General features: G+C 44.2%; 1 protein-coding gene across 1 annotated transcript in view; it reads right to left on the minus strand.

Moving 5' to 3' along the window:
* Positions 1 to 22692, minus strand: part of LOC137325103 (collagen alpha-1(XXIV) chain) — a 423963-nt gene that overhangs the window by 229620 nt on the left and 171651 nt on the right. The window contains exons 10-11 of the mRNA XM_067989822.1: positions 10401 to 10454; positions 10029 to 10073 (exon numbers count right to left, since the gene is read on the minus strand). Of these exons, the coding sequence (XP_067845923.1) occupies positions 10029 to 10073; positions 10401 to 10454 (99 nt within the window). The remainder of the gene's footprint in view (positions 1 to 10028; positions 10074 to 10400; positions 10455 to 22692) is intronic.

Raw genomic sequence — 22692 nt, forward strand, 5'->3', positions numbered from 1 at the left:
TATAGAAAAATAGCAACAGGAGTGAACCATTCAGCCCCTCGAGCCTGCTCCGCCATTCCATTAGATCATGGCTGATCTATATCTTAACTCCATCTACCAGACTTGGCTCGTAACCCTTAATACCCTTGCCTAACAAAAATCTATCAATCGCAATTTTGAAATTTTCAATTGACTCCCAGGATCCACAGTTTTTTGGGCGAAGAGAGTTCCAGATTTCCACTCCCCTTTGTGTGAAGAATTGCATCCTGACATCACCCCTGAACGGCCTAGCTCGAATTTTAAGATTTTCTCCCCTTGTTCTAGACTCTTATCAGAGGAAATAGCTTTTCTCTATCTACCCAATAGCATGGACCATGTTTTATAATGTGTATTTTGTATGGTTTCTTGACCAGTGAAGGGTTGTGAATTATAGTGGGCTATTATTATAATCACTACCAATAATTCATGCTCCACACACTAGGCCCAAAATATAAACAGCATACATGTAGTTTATAAAATCGCATGACCTGGACTTCATAAACTACCCACATCTGCGGCACTTAGGATTAATGGACCCAATGTCACCCAGTTAGATATATTTCATCAACCGCTAGCCATTTATGTGAGGCCTGTGTGACTCCAGCAAGCGTAAACACATTCCTATGGCTATCAGCACCGTCCTACTTACCCCTCCCTTCAACACAATTATTTTCAGTTTCAAAGTGAGATTCGTATTTTCCTGGTTGTTTGCCATCTGTAATCTTTCAGGCAGCAGCTCTTAGAATGGGAGATGGGCAATTCAGTGCGGCATTTCCATTTGTAAACAAATAAACTTTTCCAAATGCCCGTGGTTTAATTTTCTAAACGCTATTGGCATCAGGATTCATCAGAATAAATGAGTAGCAAAACGTAATGACAACAGGGGTCAGATCACTTTGAAACTGAAAATAATACACAATTGTTTGGAAGGCAGGGGTAATTGAGATGCTGCTTTTAGTCACAGGAATGTGTTTAAACTTCCCCAACAGACACAGGCCTCACATCAATGACTAGTGGTTTTTGAAATATATCTAACTGGATGACATTGGGTCCATTAACCCTAAGTGTCACAGATGTGGGTAGTTTGTGTTAGTGTGCAAGAATTCTTAACATTTTATCCTGCTGAATTATGGGTTATTATATTAATATGGCCACTTCAAAACCAACAAAATCCATACAGAGGATTTACTTTACTTGAGTCTCCGTTTACCTTTCCAGCTAAGAGGTTAGAACTGACTGGGTCAGTGACTATTGTCCTTGATAACTCCATGACCAGCCAGCAGCAGTGCTCCATGGCTCGCTGACCCACATTGGCTCCCAGTCCAGAAACGCCTCGATTTTAAAATTGTCATCCTTGTTTTCAAATCCCTCCATGGCCTCACCCCTTCTCTGTAACCTCCTCTGAGATCTCTGTGCTCCTCCAATTCTGGCCTCTTACGCATCCCCAATTTTCATCGCTCCACCATTGACGGGCGTGCCTTGAGCTGCCTAGGCCCTAAGCTCTGGAATTCCCTCCCTAAACCTCTCCACCTCTCTACCTCTCTCTCCTCCTTTAAGACGCTCATTAAAACCTATCTCTTCAACCAAGCTTTCGGTCACCTCTCCTAATATCTCCTTATGTGGTTTAGTGTTAAATTTTGTTTGGTAATGCTCCTGTCAAGCACGTTTTACTACGTTAAAGGCGTTATATAAATGCAAGTTTCGTTGTTAATGGAGCAAAATGGATTACACTGCCTAATTTTGCTATGAACCCTGGCATCTATCTCCGATCCTCTGAGATGGTACATGGTGTCTCCATGTGAGCGTGATGCTCATCCAGCACCTTTCCTTTCAGAGCAGGAGCCCCACCCCCAGAGATCTGAAGGCCACGAGCTTGAGAGTCGGGGGCCGCCTTCTGCAGACCCTCTGCTCCCCACTGTAAGATCCCACTTTCACCTCTGATCCCTCTGGGGCCGCGAGCATGGTGAATGAAGGAGCATCACACGTGAAAAGAGGCGAGGGCTTACAGAGAGCAGGCAGCTTATTCTGGCTGCATGGGTGAGGTCATTAGAATTCTTCCTGCAACGCAAAGGACTCCAGGGCATCAAGAGGGTGCCACCTCCTTCCACAAAGTGCGCACCCAGTTCTCGGTGGGTCTCTGGCGCCTGACCGCCATCGGACTGTCCCTCCTGCTCCTGTTACGAGGACATGCAGATCCGGCTCCCTGAAGTTTGCCACCTGTTCCTTGAACCTGGCTGTCATCCTTGTCGCCCAGGTGGCCGCCATAAGCAGCAGCAAAGTTTTTTCTTACCCTGCTAACCGCACCTCTACATGTTTTCTGGCCTCATTCCCCCCTCCCCCACCCCCCCCCCCCAACACGCCCCTCCCCACCCCTTCCCTGGACTTTCACAGCCTGCACAGTTCTGCCTATTTTAACGACATAAGCCCATTTATGGCAGGGTCTCGGCACTGCTGCCTAGAGATGGACAGTAATCATGCTCCATCTGAGTTCTGATGGCACCATCAGGATTTCAGGCCCTCAGAGTTTAACTGAGACTGTTCACCAACAACTGACACCAGAGGTCACCTTTCTAACCCTTCTCTGCACTGCTTCTAGGGCCTTTTGTGTTACACAGAAACATAGAAAATAGGAGCAGGAGTAGGCCATTTGGCCCTTCGAGCCTGCTCCACCATTCAATACGATCATGGCTGATCCTCTATCTCAATAACATATTCCTGCTCTCTCCCCATACCCCTTGATGCCTTTTGTGTCTAGAAATCTATCTAGCTCCTTCTTAAATATATTCAGTGACTTGGCCTCCACAGCCTTCTGTGCTAGAGAATTCCACAGGTTCACCACCCTCTGAGTGAAGAAATTTCTCCTCATCTCAGTCCAAAATGTCCTACCCCGTATCCTGAGACTGTGACCCCTTGTTCTGGACTTCCCAGCCAGGGGAAACATCTTCCCTGCATCCAGTCTGTCTAGCCCTGTCAGAATTTTATATGTTTCAATTAATTCCCCTCTCATTCTTCTAAACTTGAGTGAATACAGGCCGAGTCGACCCAATCTCCCCTCATACAACAGTCCTGCCATCCCAGGAATCAGTCTGGTGAACCTTCACTGCACACCCTCTATGGCAAGTATATCCTTTCTTAGGTAAGGAGACCAAAACTGCACACAATACTCCAGGTGTGGTCTCACCAAGGCCCTGTATAACTGCAGTAAGACAGCCTTGCTCTTCGACTCAAATCCTCTTGCAATGAAAGCCAACATACCATTTGCCTTCCAAACTGTTTGCTGCACCAGCATGTTTGCTTTCAGTGACTGGTATACATGGACACCCAGGTCCCTCTGTAGATCAACATTTCCCAAACTATCAGCATTTAAATAATACTTTGCCTTTCTGTTTTTCCTTCCAAAGTGGATAACTTCACATTTATCCACATTATACTGCATCTGCCATGTATTTGCCCACTCACTCAACTTGTCTAAATCGCCTTGGAGCCTCTTTGCATCCTCCTCACAACTCACAGTCCCACCTAATTTTGTGTTGTCAGCAAACTTGGAACGATTACATTTGATTCTCTCATACAAATCATTGATATATATTGTGAATAGCTGGGGCCCAAGCACCGAACCCTGCGGTACCCCACTAGTCACTGCCTGACACCCCGAAAAAGACCTATTTATTCCTACTATCTGTTTTCTGTCTGTTAACCAATTTTCAATCCATGCCAGTATATTATCCCAAACCCCATGTGCTTTAATTTTGCACACTAACCTCTTGTGTGGGAATTTATCAAAGGCCTTCTGAAAATCCAAATAAACCACATCCACTGGTTCTCCCTGATCTATTCTACCAGTTACAGCCTCAAAAAACTCCAGTAGGTTTGTCAAGTGTGATTTCCCTTTCATAAATCCATGTTGACTTTGTCTAATCCCATTGATATTTTCTAAGTGTCCTGTTATCACATCCTTTATAATAGACTGTAGCATTTTCCCTACTACTGATGTCAGGCTAACCAGTCTGTAATTCCCTGTTTTCTCTCTCCCTCCTTTTTTGAATAGTGGGGTTACATTTGCCACCCACCAATCTGCAGGAACTGTTCCATAATCTATAGAATTTTGGAAGATGACAACGAATGCATCCACTATTTCCATGGCTACCTCTTTTAGTACTCTGGGATGCAGATTATCAGGCCCTGGGGATTTATTGGCTTTCAGTCCCATTAATTTCTCCAGCACTTTTTTTACTAATACTAATTTCCTTTAATTCCTCCTTCTCACTAGTCCCTTGGTTCCCTGGCATTTCTGGGAAATTATTTGTGTCCTCTTCCGTGAAGACAGAACCAAAGTATTTGTTTAATTGCTCTGCCATTTCCTTGTTCCCCATTATAAATTCTCCTGTTTCTGACTACAAGGGACCTACATTTGTCTTCACTAATCTTTTTCTTTTTACATACTTGTAGAAGCTTTTACAGTCCACTTTTATGTTCCTTGCAAGTTTACTCTAATACTCTATTTTTCCCCTCTTAATCAACCTCTTGGTCCTTTTTTGCTGAATTCTAAACTGCTCCCAATGCTCAGGCTTGCTACTTTTTCTGGCAACTTTATATGACTCCTCTTTGGATCTAATTTCTTTTGTTAGCCATGGTTGGGCCACTTTTCCTTTTGTGTTTTTGCGCCAGAAAGGAATGTATAATTGTTGCAATTCATGCATTCGTTCCTTAAATGTTAGCCATTGCCTATCCACCGTCATGCCTTTTAATGAAGCTTCCCAATCTATCATAGGCAACTCACTCCTCATACCTTCGTAGTTTCCTTTGTTTAGATTTGGGACCCTAGTTTTGGATTGGACTACTTCACTTTCCATCATAATAAAGAATTCTATCATGTTATGGTCACTCTTCCCTAAAGGGCCCCGCACAACAAGATTATTAAATAACCCCTTCTCATTGCACAATACCCAATCTAGGATAGCCTGTTCCCTGGTTGGCTCCTCAACGTACTGGTCTAAAAAACCATCTCGTACACACTCCAGGAATTCATCCTCCACAGTATTATTGCTAATTTGGTTCGGCCAGTCTATATGCAGATTAAAGTCACCCATGATTACTGTAGTACCCTTGTTACATGCATCTCTAATTTCCTGTTTGATGCCGTCCCCTACATTACCACTAGTGTTTGGAGGCCTATAGACAACTCCCACCGGTGTTTTCTGCCCCTTGGTGCTCCTTAACTCCACCCAGACTGATTCTACATCTTGATTTTCTGAGCCAGTATCCTTTCTCACTATTGCTCTGATTTCATCCTTTACTCACAACGCCACCCCACCTCCTTTTCCTTTTTGCCTGTCCTTCCCAAATATCGAATACCCTTGGATATTCAGCTCCCAGCCTTGGTCACCCTGCAGCCATGTCTCCGTAATCGCAATTATATCGTGTCCGTTTACATCTATTTGCGCTGTTAACTCGTCTACCTTATTACGAATGCTTCATGCATTTAGGTACAATGCTTTTAGATGTTGGGCCGAAGGGCCTGTTTCCATGTTGTAACTTCTATGATTTGTCTTTTTAGCATTTTTAGACATCTTAACATTTTTTCTGTACTATGGCCCTATTTGTCTTAACATTCTTTCTTACCCGGACCCTATTTGTTAGTGCACTCTTTTGTTTGTACGCTCTGTCCCTTCCTGACACAATCTGGTTATCCTTACCCCAATCACTTTCCTGCACTGCTTCTTTGTCTTTTCTCTTTAGAATTCCAGATTTCTCTCCACCGGGACACTCGCCCGCCTTATTTAGTTTAAAGCCCTATCTACCTTCCCAGTTATTCGATTCGTTAGAACTCTGGCCCCAGCATGGTTCAGGTCTAGTCCGTCCCAACAGAACAGCTCTCTCTTTCCCCAGTACTGGTGCCAGTGCCCCATGAATCGAACCCCACTTCTCCCACACCAATCTTTGAGCCACGCATTCACCTCTCTGATCTTATTTACCCTGTGCCAATTTGCTTGTGGCTCAGGTAATAATCCAGAGATTATTACCTTTGTGGTTCTGCTTTTTAATTTAGTCCCTCGCTGCTCAAACTCTCTCAGCAGAATCTTTTTCTTAGTCCTACCTATGTCGTTGGTACCTACATGGACCACGACAACTGGATCCTCCCCCTCCCACTCCAAGTTCTTCTCCAGCCCGGTTGTGGTGACCAGAAATATATGCAACAACAACAACTTGCATTTATATAGCGTCTTTAACCTAGTAAAACGTCCCAAGACACTTCACAGGTGCGATTATCAAACAAAATTTGACACCGAGCCACATAAGGAGATACCGCAACAGGTGAGATATGTTTTAAGGAGAGCCTTATGGGAGGAGAGAGAGGTAGAGAGACAGAGATGTTTAGGGAGGGAATTCCAGAGCTTAGGGCTTGGCAGCTGAAGGTACGGCCGCCAATGGTGGGGCAATTAAAATCGGGGATGCGCAAGGGACCAGAATTGGAGGAGCGCCGAGGGCTCGGAGGGTTGTAGGCCTGGAGGAAGTTACAGAGATAGACAGGGGCGAGGTCATGGAGGGATTCGAAAACAAGGAAGAGAATTTTTAAATAGAGACGATGTCGGAACAGGAGCAGATGTGAGTCAGCGAGCACAGGGGTGATGGGTGAACAGGATGCAGAACTGTATCTTGGTGAACTGAACTCAACTGATTGGGCTATATAACCCAGCATCTTACTTATTTATGATGTTTATTTATGGCTCGCACTAGTTAAGACATCTTTTTCAATTTCCCCTTTCCAAGTTCAATCCGCCCATGGAATACACATGCCTCATATTTTTATGTCACCCAAGAAGAGTTTAACTAACAGGTTGGAGAACAGATCATGAGGAAAATGTGCTAACTATTGCAGTGTGACATCCCCAATCACTATGGCCATGAATTTCCTCAATGTCTGTTGCCCCGTTGTTGCACTGGAAAGTTGTGTCATTCACCAGCAGAGGGAGTTGCGCACAGGTTTGAGGGGTAAGTTAATTTGCATATGAAGTGGTTGAGTTCTGGTATAGTTGCATTCTAAACGCACAGTGAGCAGCTTGGGCCTCAGGAAACTTCGGTGCAGAAGCAGCTTGGGCCTCAGGAAACTTCAGTGCAGAAGCAGCTTGGGCCTCAGGAAACTTCGGTGCAGAAGCAGCTTGGGCCTCAGGAAACTTCGGTGCAGAAGCAGCTTGGGCCTCAGGAAACTTCAGTGCAGAAGCAGCTTGGGCCTCAGGAAACTTCAGTGCAGAAGCAGCGCAGCCTCTACAAAAAAACGCAATCTTCATTAGCGCATTGGGGGAACAGCAAGGAGAGGCTGCAAAGATTCTGACCTCGACTCCGTTGCAATTTATCCACTCAGGACATCTCCAGCCCTGGTGTGCGGTGCCTTTTACCGGAACCTTGAGCAGTCAAAGGCCAGCTGTGTCTTCGGGGCACCATGACGGGGGAGCATCTAACCAAAGGGCTCGGAACTTTTCATAGGGCGGTGGTCACCCCCCTCACCACCAGCCCCCCCTCCCCCACCCTCGGAGTCTCGGTCCTCATACTTACCTGAATACCATTGGCCGCCCAGGGGCTGCACAAGGAAGTACTATGTTAGCGAAAGATCTAAATATTTAAGGCATTTACTATGCCGGGGCGGAAAGTCGGCCAGCAGTTTAAAATTTCTCCTCATCTCCTCTCTGGTTCTTTAGTCAATTACCTTAAATCTGTGTCCTCTGGTTACCGACCGTCCTGCCAGTGGAAACAATTTCTCCCTATTTACTCTATCAAAATCCCTCATAATTTTGAACACCTCTATTAAATCTCCCCTTAACTTTCTCTGCTCTAAGGAGAACAACCCCAGATTCTCTAGTCTCTCCGTGTAACTGAAGTCCCTTGTCCCTGGTAACATGGGGTGGCAGATGAAAATTGGCCCTACATTCAGACAAATACAAGACTTTTAATAATATAGGCAGCAATATGCAGAAACATTTAAGGTAAGAATTGATGCCTTAGAGAACTTTATCCTGCTCTTTTTCACTTAAATTCTAAAATGAGGAGAATACATTGAAATGATATATAAGGACAAGTGTAGATATAACTACAATAATGAACAAACTCCATAACCTAAATTAAATGCATAGCTCTTATCTGCAGTATATATAAAATAATTTATTAAGAAAATATAACCCAAACAATAAAATTTCAATATAAACTCTGCCAATCAAAATGTAAAATTTGCTGTACTTTCAATGACAGACAAGTCTCAACATAAGAGCATCAGAAATAGGAGCAGGAGTAGGCCATTGGCCCCTCGAGCCTGCTCCGCCATTCAATCAGATCATGGCTGATCTTCGACCTCAACTCTACTTTCCTATCCGATCCCCATATCTCTTGATTCCCCTAGAGTCCAAAAATCTATCTATCTCAGCCTTGAATATATTCAATGACTCAGCATCCACAGCCCTCTGTGGTAGAGAATTCCAAAGATTCACAACCCTCTGCTTGAAGAAATTCTTCCTCATCTCAGTCTTGAATGGCCGACCCCTTATCCTGTGACTATGCCCCCTAGTTCTAGACTCTCTAGCCATGGGAAACAGCCTCTCAGCATCTACCCTGTCAAACCCCCTCATAATCTTATATGTTTCAATGAGATCACCTCTTATTCTTCTAAACTCCAGAGAGTATCGGCCCATTCTACTCAACTTCTCTCCACAGGACAACCCTCTCATCCCAGAAGTTAATCTAATGAATCTTCATTGCACCGCCTCTAAGGCAAACATATCCTTCCTTAGATAAGGAGTCCAAAACTGTACACAGTACTCCATGTGAGGTCTCATTAATGCCCTGTACAACTGTAGTAAGACTTCCTTACTCTTGTACTCCAACCCTTTTGCAATAAAGGCCAACATGCCATGTGCTTTCCTAATTGCCTCCTGTACCTGCATACTAACTTGTGTTTCTTGTACGAGGACACATAAGTCTCTTTGAACAGCAACATTTAATAGTTTCTCACCATTTAAAAAATGTGCTGTTTTTTTATTCTTCCTACCAAAGTGAATAACCTCACATTTCCCCACATTATACTTCATCTGCAATCTTCTTGCCTACTCACTTAACCTGTCCATATCCTTTTGCAGACTCTTTGTGTCCTCCACACAGCTTGCTTTGCCACCTAGCTTTGTATCGTCAGCAAATTTGGATACATTACACTCGGTCCCTTCATCTAAGTCATTAATATAGATTGTAAATAGCTGAGGCCCAAGCACTGATCCTTGCGGCACCCCACAAGTTACAGCCTGCCAACCTGAGAATGACCCGTTTATCCCTACTCTCTGTTTCCAATCCTCTATCCATGCTAATATATTACCCCCAACCCCATGAGCCCTTAACCTTGTGTAACAACCTTTTATGTGGCACCTTATCGAATGCCTTTTGAAAATCCAAATATACTACATCCACTGGTTCCCCTTTATCTACCCTGCTGGTTACATCCTCAAAAAACTCTAATAAATTTGACAAACACAATTTCCCTTTAATAAAACCATGTTGACTCTGCCTAATCATATTATGATTTTCTAAGTACCCTGTTACGACTTGCTTAATAATGTATTCCAGCATTTTCCCGACGAACGATGTCAGGCTAACTGGCCTGTAGTTCCCTGTTTTCTCTCTCCCTCCCTTCTTGAACAGCGGGGTTACATTTGCTACCTTCCAATCCACTGGGAGTGTTCCAGAATCTAGAGAATTTTGGAAGTCTTTGAAGTTATGTCCAAGGCACAAATACTTGGTATGTTTGTGTGAAATTCCTTTCACCATCATTGTAACAGAGATAATCACTAACTTTAAGGAAGGAATGTCATGTAAATCTGAGAAGCATTTACACGCCAATAACCCATGCTCAAGGCCACGGTTAGAATTATCGCAGGAACAAAAATTGCATTCGCAGAAGCCATGCTATCTTACAATCATAGGATGGCATTTCTAAGTTTAAAAGATGCCATTCAATAAGGCAAAGAACTCACCTGTCTTCCTTTGGGGCCTTTCTTTCCATGAGGTCCAACAATGCCCTGAAGAGAAAATTTCATTGCATTACACAAAATATGCTTTAAAAAAATACTAATTCAATAAAGTTTTCAAATAATTGAACTATGGACAATATGACCCAAGCATTTCTGGCCGGTGAAAACCATGAGCTTAAAATGAGTAACAATTTGTTTACAACAAATGTGTAAAACAAAAACATTGTTAAAAAAAACAAATTTAGTTTGCCTTCGACAAATTATAATGGGCTTCGATTTTTATAAAAAATGTTCATTACATTTAGCCAAATGATCTGACTCTTATATGTAGAAGATACGAGACCCTGCCACAGGGCATTCTGAGAACAGACTTACTTTTCTTCCTTCTGGCCCAGGTGGTCCTACGATCCCAGGAGGACCTATAAACCCCTGCAGAGAAACAATGTCACAATTAAAATAAACCTACGCAATATAAAATGGTCTTTGGCTCAGTGGGCAGCATTCTCGTCTCTGAGTCAGGAAGATTGGGAGTTCATAGCCCCCCTCCAGAGGCTTGGGCATATAATCTAGGCTGACACTCCCACTGCAGCACTGAGGGAGTGTCAGCCTAGATTATATGCCCACTGAGGGAGTGCTGCACTGTCGGAGGTGCCGTCTTTGGGAGGAGACATTAAACCGAGGCCCTGTCTGTTCTCTCAGCTGGATGTAAAAGATCCCACGGTCACTAGTTCAAAGAAGGTGCCCTGGCCAATATTTATCACTCAACCAACATCACTAAAACAGATTATCTGGTTATTATCACATTGTGCAGGGAAAATGGCTAAAGGCAGATGAGAGTGGGGAGCTGCCCCATTTAGTGACATTGCTTTGGCGATCTTGCTGTAAGGGGTCCTGCAGAAAAGGGTGGCTTTCTTTTACCCCCGAGGTGAGGGCCACCCTGCAATAAAGAGCAGCTTGGTCGGGAGACGATAGAAATAAGGAACTGTTATCTTGTTTGTGGCCTGAATCGGGGAGCAAGGAAGAAAGAAATTTGCTGGATTACACAAAGTTGCCTAGGTAAAAAAATATCGTCTTACGTAACTGTACTTCACTCTAAACTTGGTGCATCATCATACAAAAATAACAGGCAGGAACAGACCAGCTGGTCCATCAAGCCTGCCCCACACCTCATGGTCACTGGAGCATCATGACTGGACACTTCCTACCTCTTGCCTTCCCCCTTCCTCCGCAGCCATGTAATCTCCAGGGAGGGCCAAAAAAAACAGAAAAAAATCCCAAGGCCAATAAGGGAAAAAATACCCTGGAAAATTCCTCTCCGACCCCTCAGGCGATCAAAACCAGTCCAGGAGATCACACGGACCAAGTGTTATCTATAACGACACTTATCTTCACAGAGGGAGAATGTACTGCACTTTTACAACTGTTCAACTTTCCAAATTCACAAACATATTGATGTCGTTCCAGGGCACTGCGTAAATTTGCCAATAAAAAGTGTTGACCGTGCAGTCCATTTAAATGTGCCAAGCACCAAGTACTCTTCCAGGACAAAGAACTCGGAGCACTGAATGTTCTTTTTTTTATTCGTTCATGGGGTGTGGGCGTCGCTGGCGAGGCCGGCATTTATTGCCCATCCCTAATTTCCCTTGAGAAGGTGGTGGTGAGCCGCCTTCTTGCACCGCTGCAGTCCGTGTGGTGACGGTTCTCCCACAGTGTCCTAAAAGGTGGCTGGTGGCTTAGGCACTTGGGCAGCATACATCCTCTCTCACAATCCTCCTTCCAACATCTATCCCTCTTTCTTTTTGGTTACAGGAGAAGGCAGCACATAACAAGAGAAGGTGCAGACAGACAGGAGGGTGGGGGATGGGATGTGGGTCACTGAAGCTGGGACCCTGGACTCTTTATGAGGAGATGGCTATGGAGATTGTGGGTGTGAAGACAAAAGAGTGTGTAGGGGGGAAGATGGAGTCAGAGAGCCTTCCCTAAGCTCATGGCTAACATGCTTCGTTTTTCATTCTTTATCTCCTTCAAATAACGTTAACTGCCAACGGATCAAGGAATCATGGGAGCTGCCAAGGTTATGGGTATTCACATTCACAATTCTGTTCTGATGGTCGCAAACCAGGTGCACTTTCGTGCTCTGCGCCCCTCCAATTCTGGCCTCCTCCGCATCCCCGCTTTTCACCAGTCCACCATTGCCTTCAGCTGCCTAGGCCCGAAGCTCTGGAATTCCTTCCCTGAACCTCTCCGCCTCTCTACCTCTCTCTCCTCCTTTAAGATGCTCCTTAAAGCCTACCTCTTTGATCAAGCTTTTGGTCACCTGTCCTAATATCTCCTTATGTGGTGGCAAATTTTGTCTGATAACGCTCCTGTGAAGCGCCTTGGGACATCTTGCTACGTTAAAGGTGCTATATAAATGCAAATTGTTGTTGTTGATAAACAGATTTATATTTATCAGGTATTGGGAGAACATTTCACCATTAAACCGGTAATTTAGTTACCGACCTTTAAGTGGATTCCTCTTGAAAGGTAATTCCTTAGATTTTTTTGTATTTCTTGAATACAGTTTTAGGCTTCATGTATAATGCAAGAGTATGACTATATTACAGGTTCTATTCTGCATAATGCTAGATATTTTGCGTTAATAAAGATACAAGCACTGTGCAGATGGAACCTGATGTGATTCAAAAGTCCTTAGCAGAGGGGTCAGTGACCAGGGGGCATAGATTTAAAGTAATTGGTGGAAGGATTAGAGGGGAGCTGAGGAGAATTTTTTTCACCCAGAGGGTGGTGGGGGTCTGGAACTCACTGCCTGAAAGGGTGGTAGAGGCAGAGACCCTCATCGCATTTAAAAAGTACTTGGATGTGCACTTGAAGTGCAGTAACCTACAGGGCTACGGACCAATTGCTGGAAAGTGGGATGAAGCTGGATAGCTCTTTTTCGGCCGGCACAGACACGATGGGCCAAATGGCCACCTTCTGTGCCGTAACTTTCTATGATTCTATGAAAAGAATAACTGATCAGAGTAAAAATATGCTTCAGGCAGATGTATGGTATTTTCTGCACTTTTAAGAGTTCTATTCCCCTGCTGACAAGGTAGCATGGTACAGGAAAAGCACACGGGATGGAAACAAAGGAAGAGTCTATTGCTAACCGAGATGCTTTAATTTGAACTTCCACGGTAACATCTGACTGACTATTTAAAAGTTTCCCTGTATAATGGTTCAAAAGGCATAATGAGAAAAAAAGCTCTTTTCTCTTTTTAAAAAAAAAGCAAAAAAAAACAGGTGCAAGCAATACCGAAGGAGTTAAATCATTTAAGGTGGAACAGTACTGCAATATAATTCAACACATGGGAAGTACTTGTTTTGCAAATGCCTCCCTTCCTGTTGTTAGCCGATTGTAAAAAATAAGTACGTACAGCATAACAAGATCCTGAATGGCAAATTGGTGTCAGTGACAACAGATAGTGTAACAACATTCACTGAAGGAGCACAGAGCAGAAATCTGGTCAGCAAAATAGGTTTCTACTCTCTAGATATAGGAACATAGGAACAGGAGTAGGCCATTCAGCCCCTCATGCCTGCTCCTCCATTTGATAAGATCATGGCTGATCTGTGATCTAACTCCATATACCTGCCTTTGGCCCATATCCCTTCATACCTTTGGTTGCCAAAAAGCTATCTATCTCAGATTTAAATTTAGCAATTGAACTGGTAACAATTGCCGTTTGCGGAAGAGAGTTCCAAACTTCTATCGTCCTTTGTGTGTAGAAATGTTTTCTAATCTCGCTCCTGAAAGGTCTGGCTCTAACTTTTAGACTGTGCCCCCTACTCCTAGAATCCCCAACCAGTGGAAATAGTTTCTCTCTATCCACCCTATCTGTTCCCCTTAATATCTTATAAACTTCGATCAGATCACCCCTTAACCTTCGAAACTCGAGAGAATACAACCCCAATTTGTGTCATTTCTCCTCGTAACTTAACCCTTGAAGTCCGGGTATCATTCTAGTAAACCTACGCTGCACTCCCTCCAAGGCCAATGTGTCCTTCCGAAGGTGCGGTGCCCAGAACTGCTCACAGTACTCCAGGTGCGGTCTAACCAGGGTTTTGTATCGCTGCAGCATAACTTCTGCCCCCTTTACTCCAGTCCTCTAGATATAAAGGCCAACATTCCATTTGCCTTCTTGATTATTTTCTGCACCTGTTCATGACACTTCAATGATCTATGTACCTGAACCCCTCAGTCCCTTTGGACATCCACTGTTTTTAACTTTTTACCATTAAGAAAGTACCCTGTTCTATCCTTTTTAGATCCAAAGTGGATGACCTCACATTTGTCTACATTGAATTCCATTTGCCACAGTTCTGCCCATTCACCTAATCTATCAATATCGCTTTGTAATTTTATGTTTTCATCTACACTGCTTACAATGCCACCAATCTTTGTGTCTTAACCCATGAGATTGAAGGATTGAGAAATAAACACAGGAAGGACGGAGAAGGAGGGTGAATTAGAGAGGGTGAATTCAATGTCAAATCAGGTACAGAAAGAGAAATAAAGGGCCCGATAACACCAGGGCGGTGGGTTCGCGACGGGGGGGTCGATTGGGCGCGTGGGTAACGCGCCCGGTGAAATCAGTCTGCCCCGCGCGCAATCGCAGGCTGATTGGATCCACTTACCTGGTCTTCCGGGTTCCCCGCTGCTAATCTGCACGTCGGGCGGACTGCGCATGCGCAGTAAGGTCTGTCAGCTGGAGGAGCTCTATTTAAAGGGGCAGTCCTCCAAAATTACAGCATGGAGCAGCCCAGGGGGAAGGCTGCTCCCAGGTTAATGATGCCTCACTCCAGCTCTTACTGGATGGGGTGAGGAGGAGGGGGAGGACAGAGATCTTCCCCCCGGCGGGCGGGAGGAAGTGGCCTGCCTCTGCCACCAAGAAGGCCTGGCTCGAGGTGGCAGAGGAGGTCACCTGCACCACCAACATATCACACACCTGCATACAGTGCAGGAGGCGCTGCAATGACCTAAGTAGGTCAGCCAAAGTGAGTACACTTACTCATTCCCCTACACACCGTCTGCCACATCACCGCCCCCACCCCACATCTCCTTCTGCACAGCCAACACTACTCTGTCACATCACCCCTCACATCCACTCAAACCTCATCCTCATCTTACCTGCACTTACTCACCTCGCCAGTACTCATCCCGCCACTACCACTCAACCCAATCCTCATACAATCTCATGGCTCTATCTCATACTCACCCTCTCATGCATCTTATTCACAGTCAGCCTCACTCAACCTGCCACTACCTGTGCTGCAGCCACAGGGCATGCATCACATATGTGCAGTAGGCAGCGTAAGGCAAACGTGTCATGAGCATGAAGGGGATGAACAAGGGTGTTTGAGGGTTTGTCATGGTTTTTACTTGTACTTCATTTCTGATCAACTCACATTATATTGTCACCACTACTGCCACATCTTTGCGAATCTTGTCTGGTTTGTGCAATAATGCCCTTTCCTGAGGATCACAATGAAGACCCACAACTGATGCCACCCATTGTGTCACTGCAGAGTGGGTGTAGGTGTATTTGCAGGGCTCTTTTGTGCAGACGACTGAGAGACGTCGGCGATGTCCCCAGTGGCACCCTGGAAGGATGCGGAGGAGAAGTTGTTGAGGGCAGTGGTGACTTTGACAGTGACAGGTAAGAAGATGGTGCTCGGGCCAGCCGGGAGCAGCTCGGCATGAAGGAGGCTGCAGATATCCACGACTACATGTCGAGTGACTCTGAGCCTCCGTGTGCACTGCTGCTCAGAGAGGTCCAGGAAGCTGAGCCTCGGTCTGTGGACCCTGTGGCGAGGGTAGTGCCCTCTGCGACGCATCTCTCTCTGCGGTTGCCCTCCCTCCTGCTGTGCAGGTGGATGTGTCACAGCACTGTGTTGTGGAGCTCCATGTGTCAGAGGTGGACGGCGTGGCCGGCGAGGCTGGTGATGCTGTTCGCCCTCCGAGGAGGTCATGACTGCAGCTACGGCGGCCCCCATCCGGAAGATGTACATCTGAGGGGGTCCTCAAGGTAGGTAAATGTGTCTGGACCCCGGGGTAAGTGTGCAAGTTGGTGAATTTTATTGTTAGGAGGAGGATGGTGGAGGCCAAACTTTGTCCATAGTGACAGAGTGGCCTCCTGCAATGGGTGAGGGTCTCCCCCCCCACAACCTGTCAAATGGACCTTTGCAGCTGCCACAGGCTGATGGCTGCAACACGTCCATTTGAACCAGGAGTGTTTCCCCCAGTACAGGAAACAGTCCCAGTCAGTTGCAAAATCCCATCACTGCTAAAATAACAGGTCAATCAGGTCTGTAAACAACCTGAAGTACTTGTTCAATTACCTTAAGTGGCATCCTGCTGGCTTTAATTGCCGGCGGGAGTCCCACATGCGGGGGCTGCGTGCGCATGTCAGCGCGTCAGTGGGGAACCCGGAAATGGGGCGGGTCGGAGCCGGGCTCCGGACCCGCCCCGGGAATCCCCGATTTTTGCAGCCCCCCCTCCCCGCCACGAACGCACCCGATCGCGGGTGTGAAAATCGAGCTCAAAGAGTGGGAAAGAAAGATTGGATTAAGAGGGAGAGAAAAAAGAGACAGAAAGGAAAAGTAAGAAAATACATTTAAAAATTTAAAATTTGACATTTTTAAAATCTCCAACAACAATTTCGAATTGTTCATTTTCTGGGCAAGAGGGGTTGATTGACAATTATGGCATCCATGCAATCTGAATGGAAATATGCATTAAAGGAGGTACTGGCTTCACCAAACAATGTCTGTTTACAGAAGTTAAAAGGCTTTGGCAAGCACATGAAACAGATCAGAGATCTTTTTACCTGTTTGAAACAAGCCTCGGAGAGGGTGCAGAGGAGTAATACCAGAGTGGTACCAGGGATGAGGGACTTCAGTGATGTGGAGAGACTGGGATTGTTGGGATTGTTCTGCTTGGGAACAGAGAAGGTTAAGGGGAGATTTAATGGACGCGTTCAAAATCATGAAGGATTTTCAAGAGTAGACAGGGAGAAACTGAGTCCGCTGTTCTTCAGATTTCGCTGAAAAAAGTAACGGTGTGTGAATGATGCAGGCCGTTATTAATGTACAAGTCATAGAGTCATAGAGTCATAGAGTTATATAGCACGGATAGAGGCCCTTCGGCCCATCGTGTCTGCGCCGGCCATCAGCCCTGTCTACTCTAATCCCATATTCCAGCATTTGGTCCGTAGCCTTGTATGCTATGGCATTTCAAGTGCTCATCCAAATGCTTCTTGAATGTTGTGAGGGTTCCTGCCTCCACAACCCTTTCAGGCAGTGAGTTCCAGACTCCAACCACCCTCTGGGTGAAAAAGTTCTTTCTCAAATCCCCTCTAAACCTCCCGCCTTTTACCTTGAATCTATGTCCCCTTGTTATAGAACCCTCAACGTCCAGTAACTTGTGGCGAAGAAGAGATACCCCGTGAATTGCCAATCGTCATAAGTTGCTGGACGATTTGTGCCGCTTCACGGTTAGCTTCGCGAAAACTTCATCTCGCCCTTAACCTCCCCGTGATTTTCATGAAGTTGCTGCATTCGCACGTTAATTGCCCATTAAACTCGCCGCAGAAAGATAAGTCTGGTAATTAACAGCGTAAGTACCCTTTTAATGATGTCATAATTGACTGCCAATCAACCCCTCTTGCCCAGAAAGTGAACAATTCTAAATTGTTGTTGGAGATTTTAAAAATGTCAAATTTTAAATTTTTAAATGTATTTTCTTACTTTTATCCTTTCTGTCTCTTTTTTTCTCTCTCTCTTAATCCAATCTTTCTTTCCCTCTCTTTATTTCTCTTTCCGTGCCTGATTTGACATTGAATTCACCCTCTCTAATTCACCCTCCTTCTCCGTCCTCCCTGTGTTTATTTCTCAATCCTTCAATCACACGGGTTAAGGAGATAGACTGTTGGTCCTGTCGTTCACTAAGGTCCCAGATGCCCCGTTGCCCTCGCTGTGTCGTTACCAGCTTGCACTTCCAGCAACATAGTGGCAATGTAAATCATGTCAACATGCATCCTCGCATCACTTGCACCAAATGTCCTGTGGTGAAATTAAAAACATAGATCTTCCTCCAAAAAAACAGAAATGGTTTCTTGAAAACTGTGCCTTTCAGTAAAATATGAGTGTCTGGGGAGGACTGGAAAAAAAATCGGAGAATGTACATCGTGTAGATATATTATGAAAAAGAAGTTTATGTTTTTCAGAAGGTTAGATTGTTTTTTTTTAGTAAAGATTGGAGATCTTTATATCTGTTTGAAACAAGCCTCGGAGAGGGTGCAGAGGAGTAATACCAGAATGGTACCAGAGATGAGGGACTTCAGTGATATGGAGAGACTGGGATTGTTGGGATTGTTCTGTTTGGGAACAGAGAAGGTTAAGGGGATATTTAATGGACGTGTTCAAAATCATGAAGGATTTTGATAGAGTAGGTAGGGAGAAACTGAGTCCACTGGTGGGAGGGTCGGTAACCAGAGGACACAGGTTTAAGATAACTGGCAAAAAAGCCAGGGGGGAGAGGAGGAGAATTTTTTTTTAAACTCAGCGAGTTGTTCTGATCTGGAATGCGCTGTCTGAAAGGGTGGTGGAAGCAGATTCAATAGTAACTTTCAAAAGGGAATTGGAATAATACTTGAAAAGGAAAAATTTCCAGGGCTATCGGGAAAGAGCGGGGAAGTGGGACTAATGGGATAGCTGTTTCAAAGAGCTGGCACAGGAAACGATGGGCCGAACGACCTCCTTCTGTGCTGTATGATTCTATGAAGTAGGAATGCTCACTACTACCTTAAGGTTTTTGCAGAAATGAAAGAAAGTCGGATGGAACTCTCTTTGGGAGCCTGGCTTCTGTGATTACTATTATTCCTGTTTTCTGAGCAGTAGTCCTTTTTATACAGGGACGCGGTTCTGTGCAGCCTCTATTTACAACATGGATACAGAGTAAGGTCCCAGTTTTCATTATACACTTTAACAGTACAGAGCCAGCCAGGGGTAGATTGCTGCCCACCGGGGAGAGGAAAATAAGGAGAGAAAGAAATTGAGCAAGAAGATATGAAGCTGAAAATCTACCCAGCGGCTGTAAGATTTGGGTAGACATCTTGTGCCGCATCCAAGAAGTTTCACTGAGGAAGGACTCAAGTTTGTTTTCCCATTTACCAGGGTTCCAAGGGTTAGATTATGAGGAGAAATTACATAAACCAGGCTTGTATTCCCTGGAATATAGAAGTTTAAGGGGTGATTTGCTTGAGGTTTTTAGGATTTTGAAAGGAATTGATAGGGTAGATAGAGAGAATCTTTTTCTGCTGGTGGGGGAGTCTAGGATGAGGGGACATAACCTTAAAATCAGAGCCAGGCCATTCAGGAGCAAAGTTAAGAAACACTTCTTCATGCAAAGGGTGGTAGAAGTGTAGAACTCTCTCCCACAAAAAGCATTAGATGCTAGCTCAATTAATAATTTTAAATCTGAGGTGGATAGACTTTTGCTAGCCAAGGGTATTAAGGGATATGGAGCCAAGGGAGTTGATGGTTTGACTTACAGGGAGAGGTTAGACAGACTGGGACTTTATTCCCTGGAGAGTAGGAGGTTAAGGGGTGATCTTATAGAAGTCTATAAAATAATGAGGGGCATAGATAAGGTCGATAGTCAAAATCTTTTCCCAAAGGTAGGGGAGTCTATAACGAGGGGGCACAGATTTAAGGTGAGAGGGGAGAGATACAAAAGGATCCAGAGGGGCAATTTTTTCACTCAAAGGGTGGTGAGTGTCTGGAACGAGCTGCCAGAGGCAGTAGTAGAGGCGGGTACAATTTTGTCTTTTAAAAAGCATTTGGACAGTTACATGGGGAAGATGGGTATCGAGGGATATGGGCCAAGTGCAGGCAATTGGGACTAGCTTAGTGGTATAAACTGGGCGACATGGACATGTTGGGCCGAAGGGCCTGTTTCCATGTTGTAACTTCTATGATTCTATGATTCTATGAGTTAAGGATGGATAAGCCATGAGCTCATTGAATGGCGGAACAGGCTCGAGGGGCTGAATGGCCTACTCCTGTTCCTATGTTCATTTGATCCTTTTCCCCCTTACTATTCCGTCGGTCTCCATTTATCGTTCTTGGGGGGAAGAAAGGACAAACGGCCTCAATGACATTGGCAGCTTCATAGCTCAGCCAATAGGAGGGCAGCTTACTGGAAGGCTGGTATCACATAACGGACAAGGAATATAGCCATTCCTCAAAACTGGATTGCTTCGCTCGATCCATCGCACAAAGCACAATCAACATTCAATCAAAGGTTTATGTTTATGTCAGACACCATTGGGATTCAGATCCTCAGCCATGTGAAATGAAACCAAAGTGCTCACTAGTCCGGATTCCAGAAGTGACTTGTTGAAGAGTTATTGTAGTGGTAATCTATTAAATTCCAGAAATATTTAAGGGGCCTGGCCGCCTAAGTTGTGACAGCCAAAACAGAAGCTGAGGATTATTTTGTATTCTGTGGCATGCCCCGATAGTTACATAGAAAGGAACATAGGAACAGGAGTAGTCCCTCGAGCCTTTTCCATCATTTAATTATATCATAGATTGGGGGAGAGATTTCCAGATTTCCACTACCCTTTGTGTGAAGAAGTGCTTCCTAAAATCATCCTTGAATGGCCTAGCTCTGATTTTAAGGTTATGCCCCCTTGTTCTGGACTCTTCCACCAGAGGAAATAGTTTCTCTCTATCTACCCTTTAGCAAGGACCACGTTTGAAAATGGATATTTTTGTATGATTTCTCGACCAGTGAAGAATTGTGATTTATAATGGATTATTATTAAAATCACAACCAATAATTCATGCTCTACATACCAGGCCCAAAATGCAAACAGAATACATGTAATGGAAGTCTCTCCCCCAAATAGCTGTTGAGGGTGAGGGTCAATTGAACATTCCGAAACTGAGATCAATAGATTTTTGTTAGGCAAGGGTATTAAGGGATTATGGAACCAAGGCGGGTAGATGGAGTTGAGATACAGATCAGCCATGATCTAATTAACAGGGGCTGAATGGCCTACTCCTGTCCCTATGTTCCTATGCAGTCTGCCTTGGGTCGCAATAGTGCAAACATACTAAGGGTGAATGTTTGGACTATTGCTTCTCTCTCTCTAATTATATATATATGGACTTGGGTATAGGAGACAAATTATTAACATTTGCAGGTGAAACAAAACTAGTGACTAGCTTAACTGTGAAGTGGACTGTAATTGACTGCAGTTTAGTAGATTGAGCAGATAGAGGTGAGAAGTCATTTAATGTGGAAAAATATGAGGTGATATATTTTGTGAGGAAGAATAAGGAGATGGCAAATACACTAAATGGTAAAACGTCAAAAAAGAAAGCAGTAGAGCAGAAAGCATTGGGGATTCAAATAAACAAATCTTTAAGGTGGAAGGACAAGTTGCTAAAAATTTGAAAAGAAATCACGTGTTATAAATAGGGACACAGTGTACAAATGGCAAACATAATGCTAAATCTAAATGACTGGTCAGGCCGCTGCTAGACTATTGAGTCCCGTTTTGGGCACATTACTTTCGGAAAGGATGTCAAGGCCATGGAATTGGTGCAGATGAGATTCACTAAGAATATACCTGGGATGAGATGCTTCAGTTGCGAAGAGGGACTGAGAAACCCGGGCTGTTTTCATTAATACAAGGAAAGTCATGAGGGGATATGATAGAAGTGTTCAAAATTATGAGGGGTTTTGATAGGATGAATAAGGAAAAACGGTTTCAGCGGGTCAGCAACAAAATGGCACAAATTTAAGATCATTACCAAAAGAACAAAAGGGGAGGTTAGGAGATTTTTTTTAATGCACAGGGCTATTAGTACATGGAATATTCCATCACAAACAGTGATGGAGTAGAATCCATAATATCTTTGAATGGAGATAAGTGGATAAATATTTGTAAAAGAAAAAATTTAAAGGGTATGAGGAAAGAGACTAAGTGGACAGCTCTTTCTGAAAGCTGGCAGACTGTAAATGATTCTACATAGTAAAATGACACACACCGTTTACTGAATACATATTGTACATTGAGATATATAGCATGCAATGGGGAATTGAAATATTGAGGAGCGCTATTTCAGTTTATATATAAAAAACTGAAGATGAATATAAAAGCTCTATTCTTCAATAATCCCTCAAGTACAAAAATGTTTTTTTTTTCCAAACTGGAATTCCAACATATTACAGATCAAGGCACAACTATTACAGATGTCAGGGTAACTCAGCGACTCACAAAATAGATCTGCAGGTTTGCTCTGCATAGGTCTGTAGGTTCAATTCCCGCTGGAGATTTTACTTGCTTTGACAACAATAATTAAGAGAAAGAGAAAAGGTCTGAATGTCCAGCTGGCCAAATACTCACTGAGGTCTTGCTTGAGGGTCTAAACCTTCTGAAAAACTTAAGTCTGAACTGATTAAATAAGTGCTCAGTGATAAGCAATCATTATACTCGAGCACTCATCAAAATTCCCCAGATCCTCACGTATCTAACTGCAAATGGGAAAAACCGCATACAAATCTAGCAAAACCTCTGAATGACTCCTTACTACGAAATACAACATTCAC

This window comes from Heptranchias perlo, chromosome 9, assembly GCF_035084215.1.
Source record: "Heptranchias perlo isolate sHepPer1 chromosome 9, sHepPer1.hap1, whole genome shotgun sequence".
Taxonomy (NCBI): Eukaryota; Metazoa; Chordata; class Chondrichthyes; order Hexanchiformes; family Hexanchidae; genus Heptranchias; species Heptranchias perlo.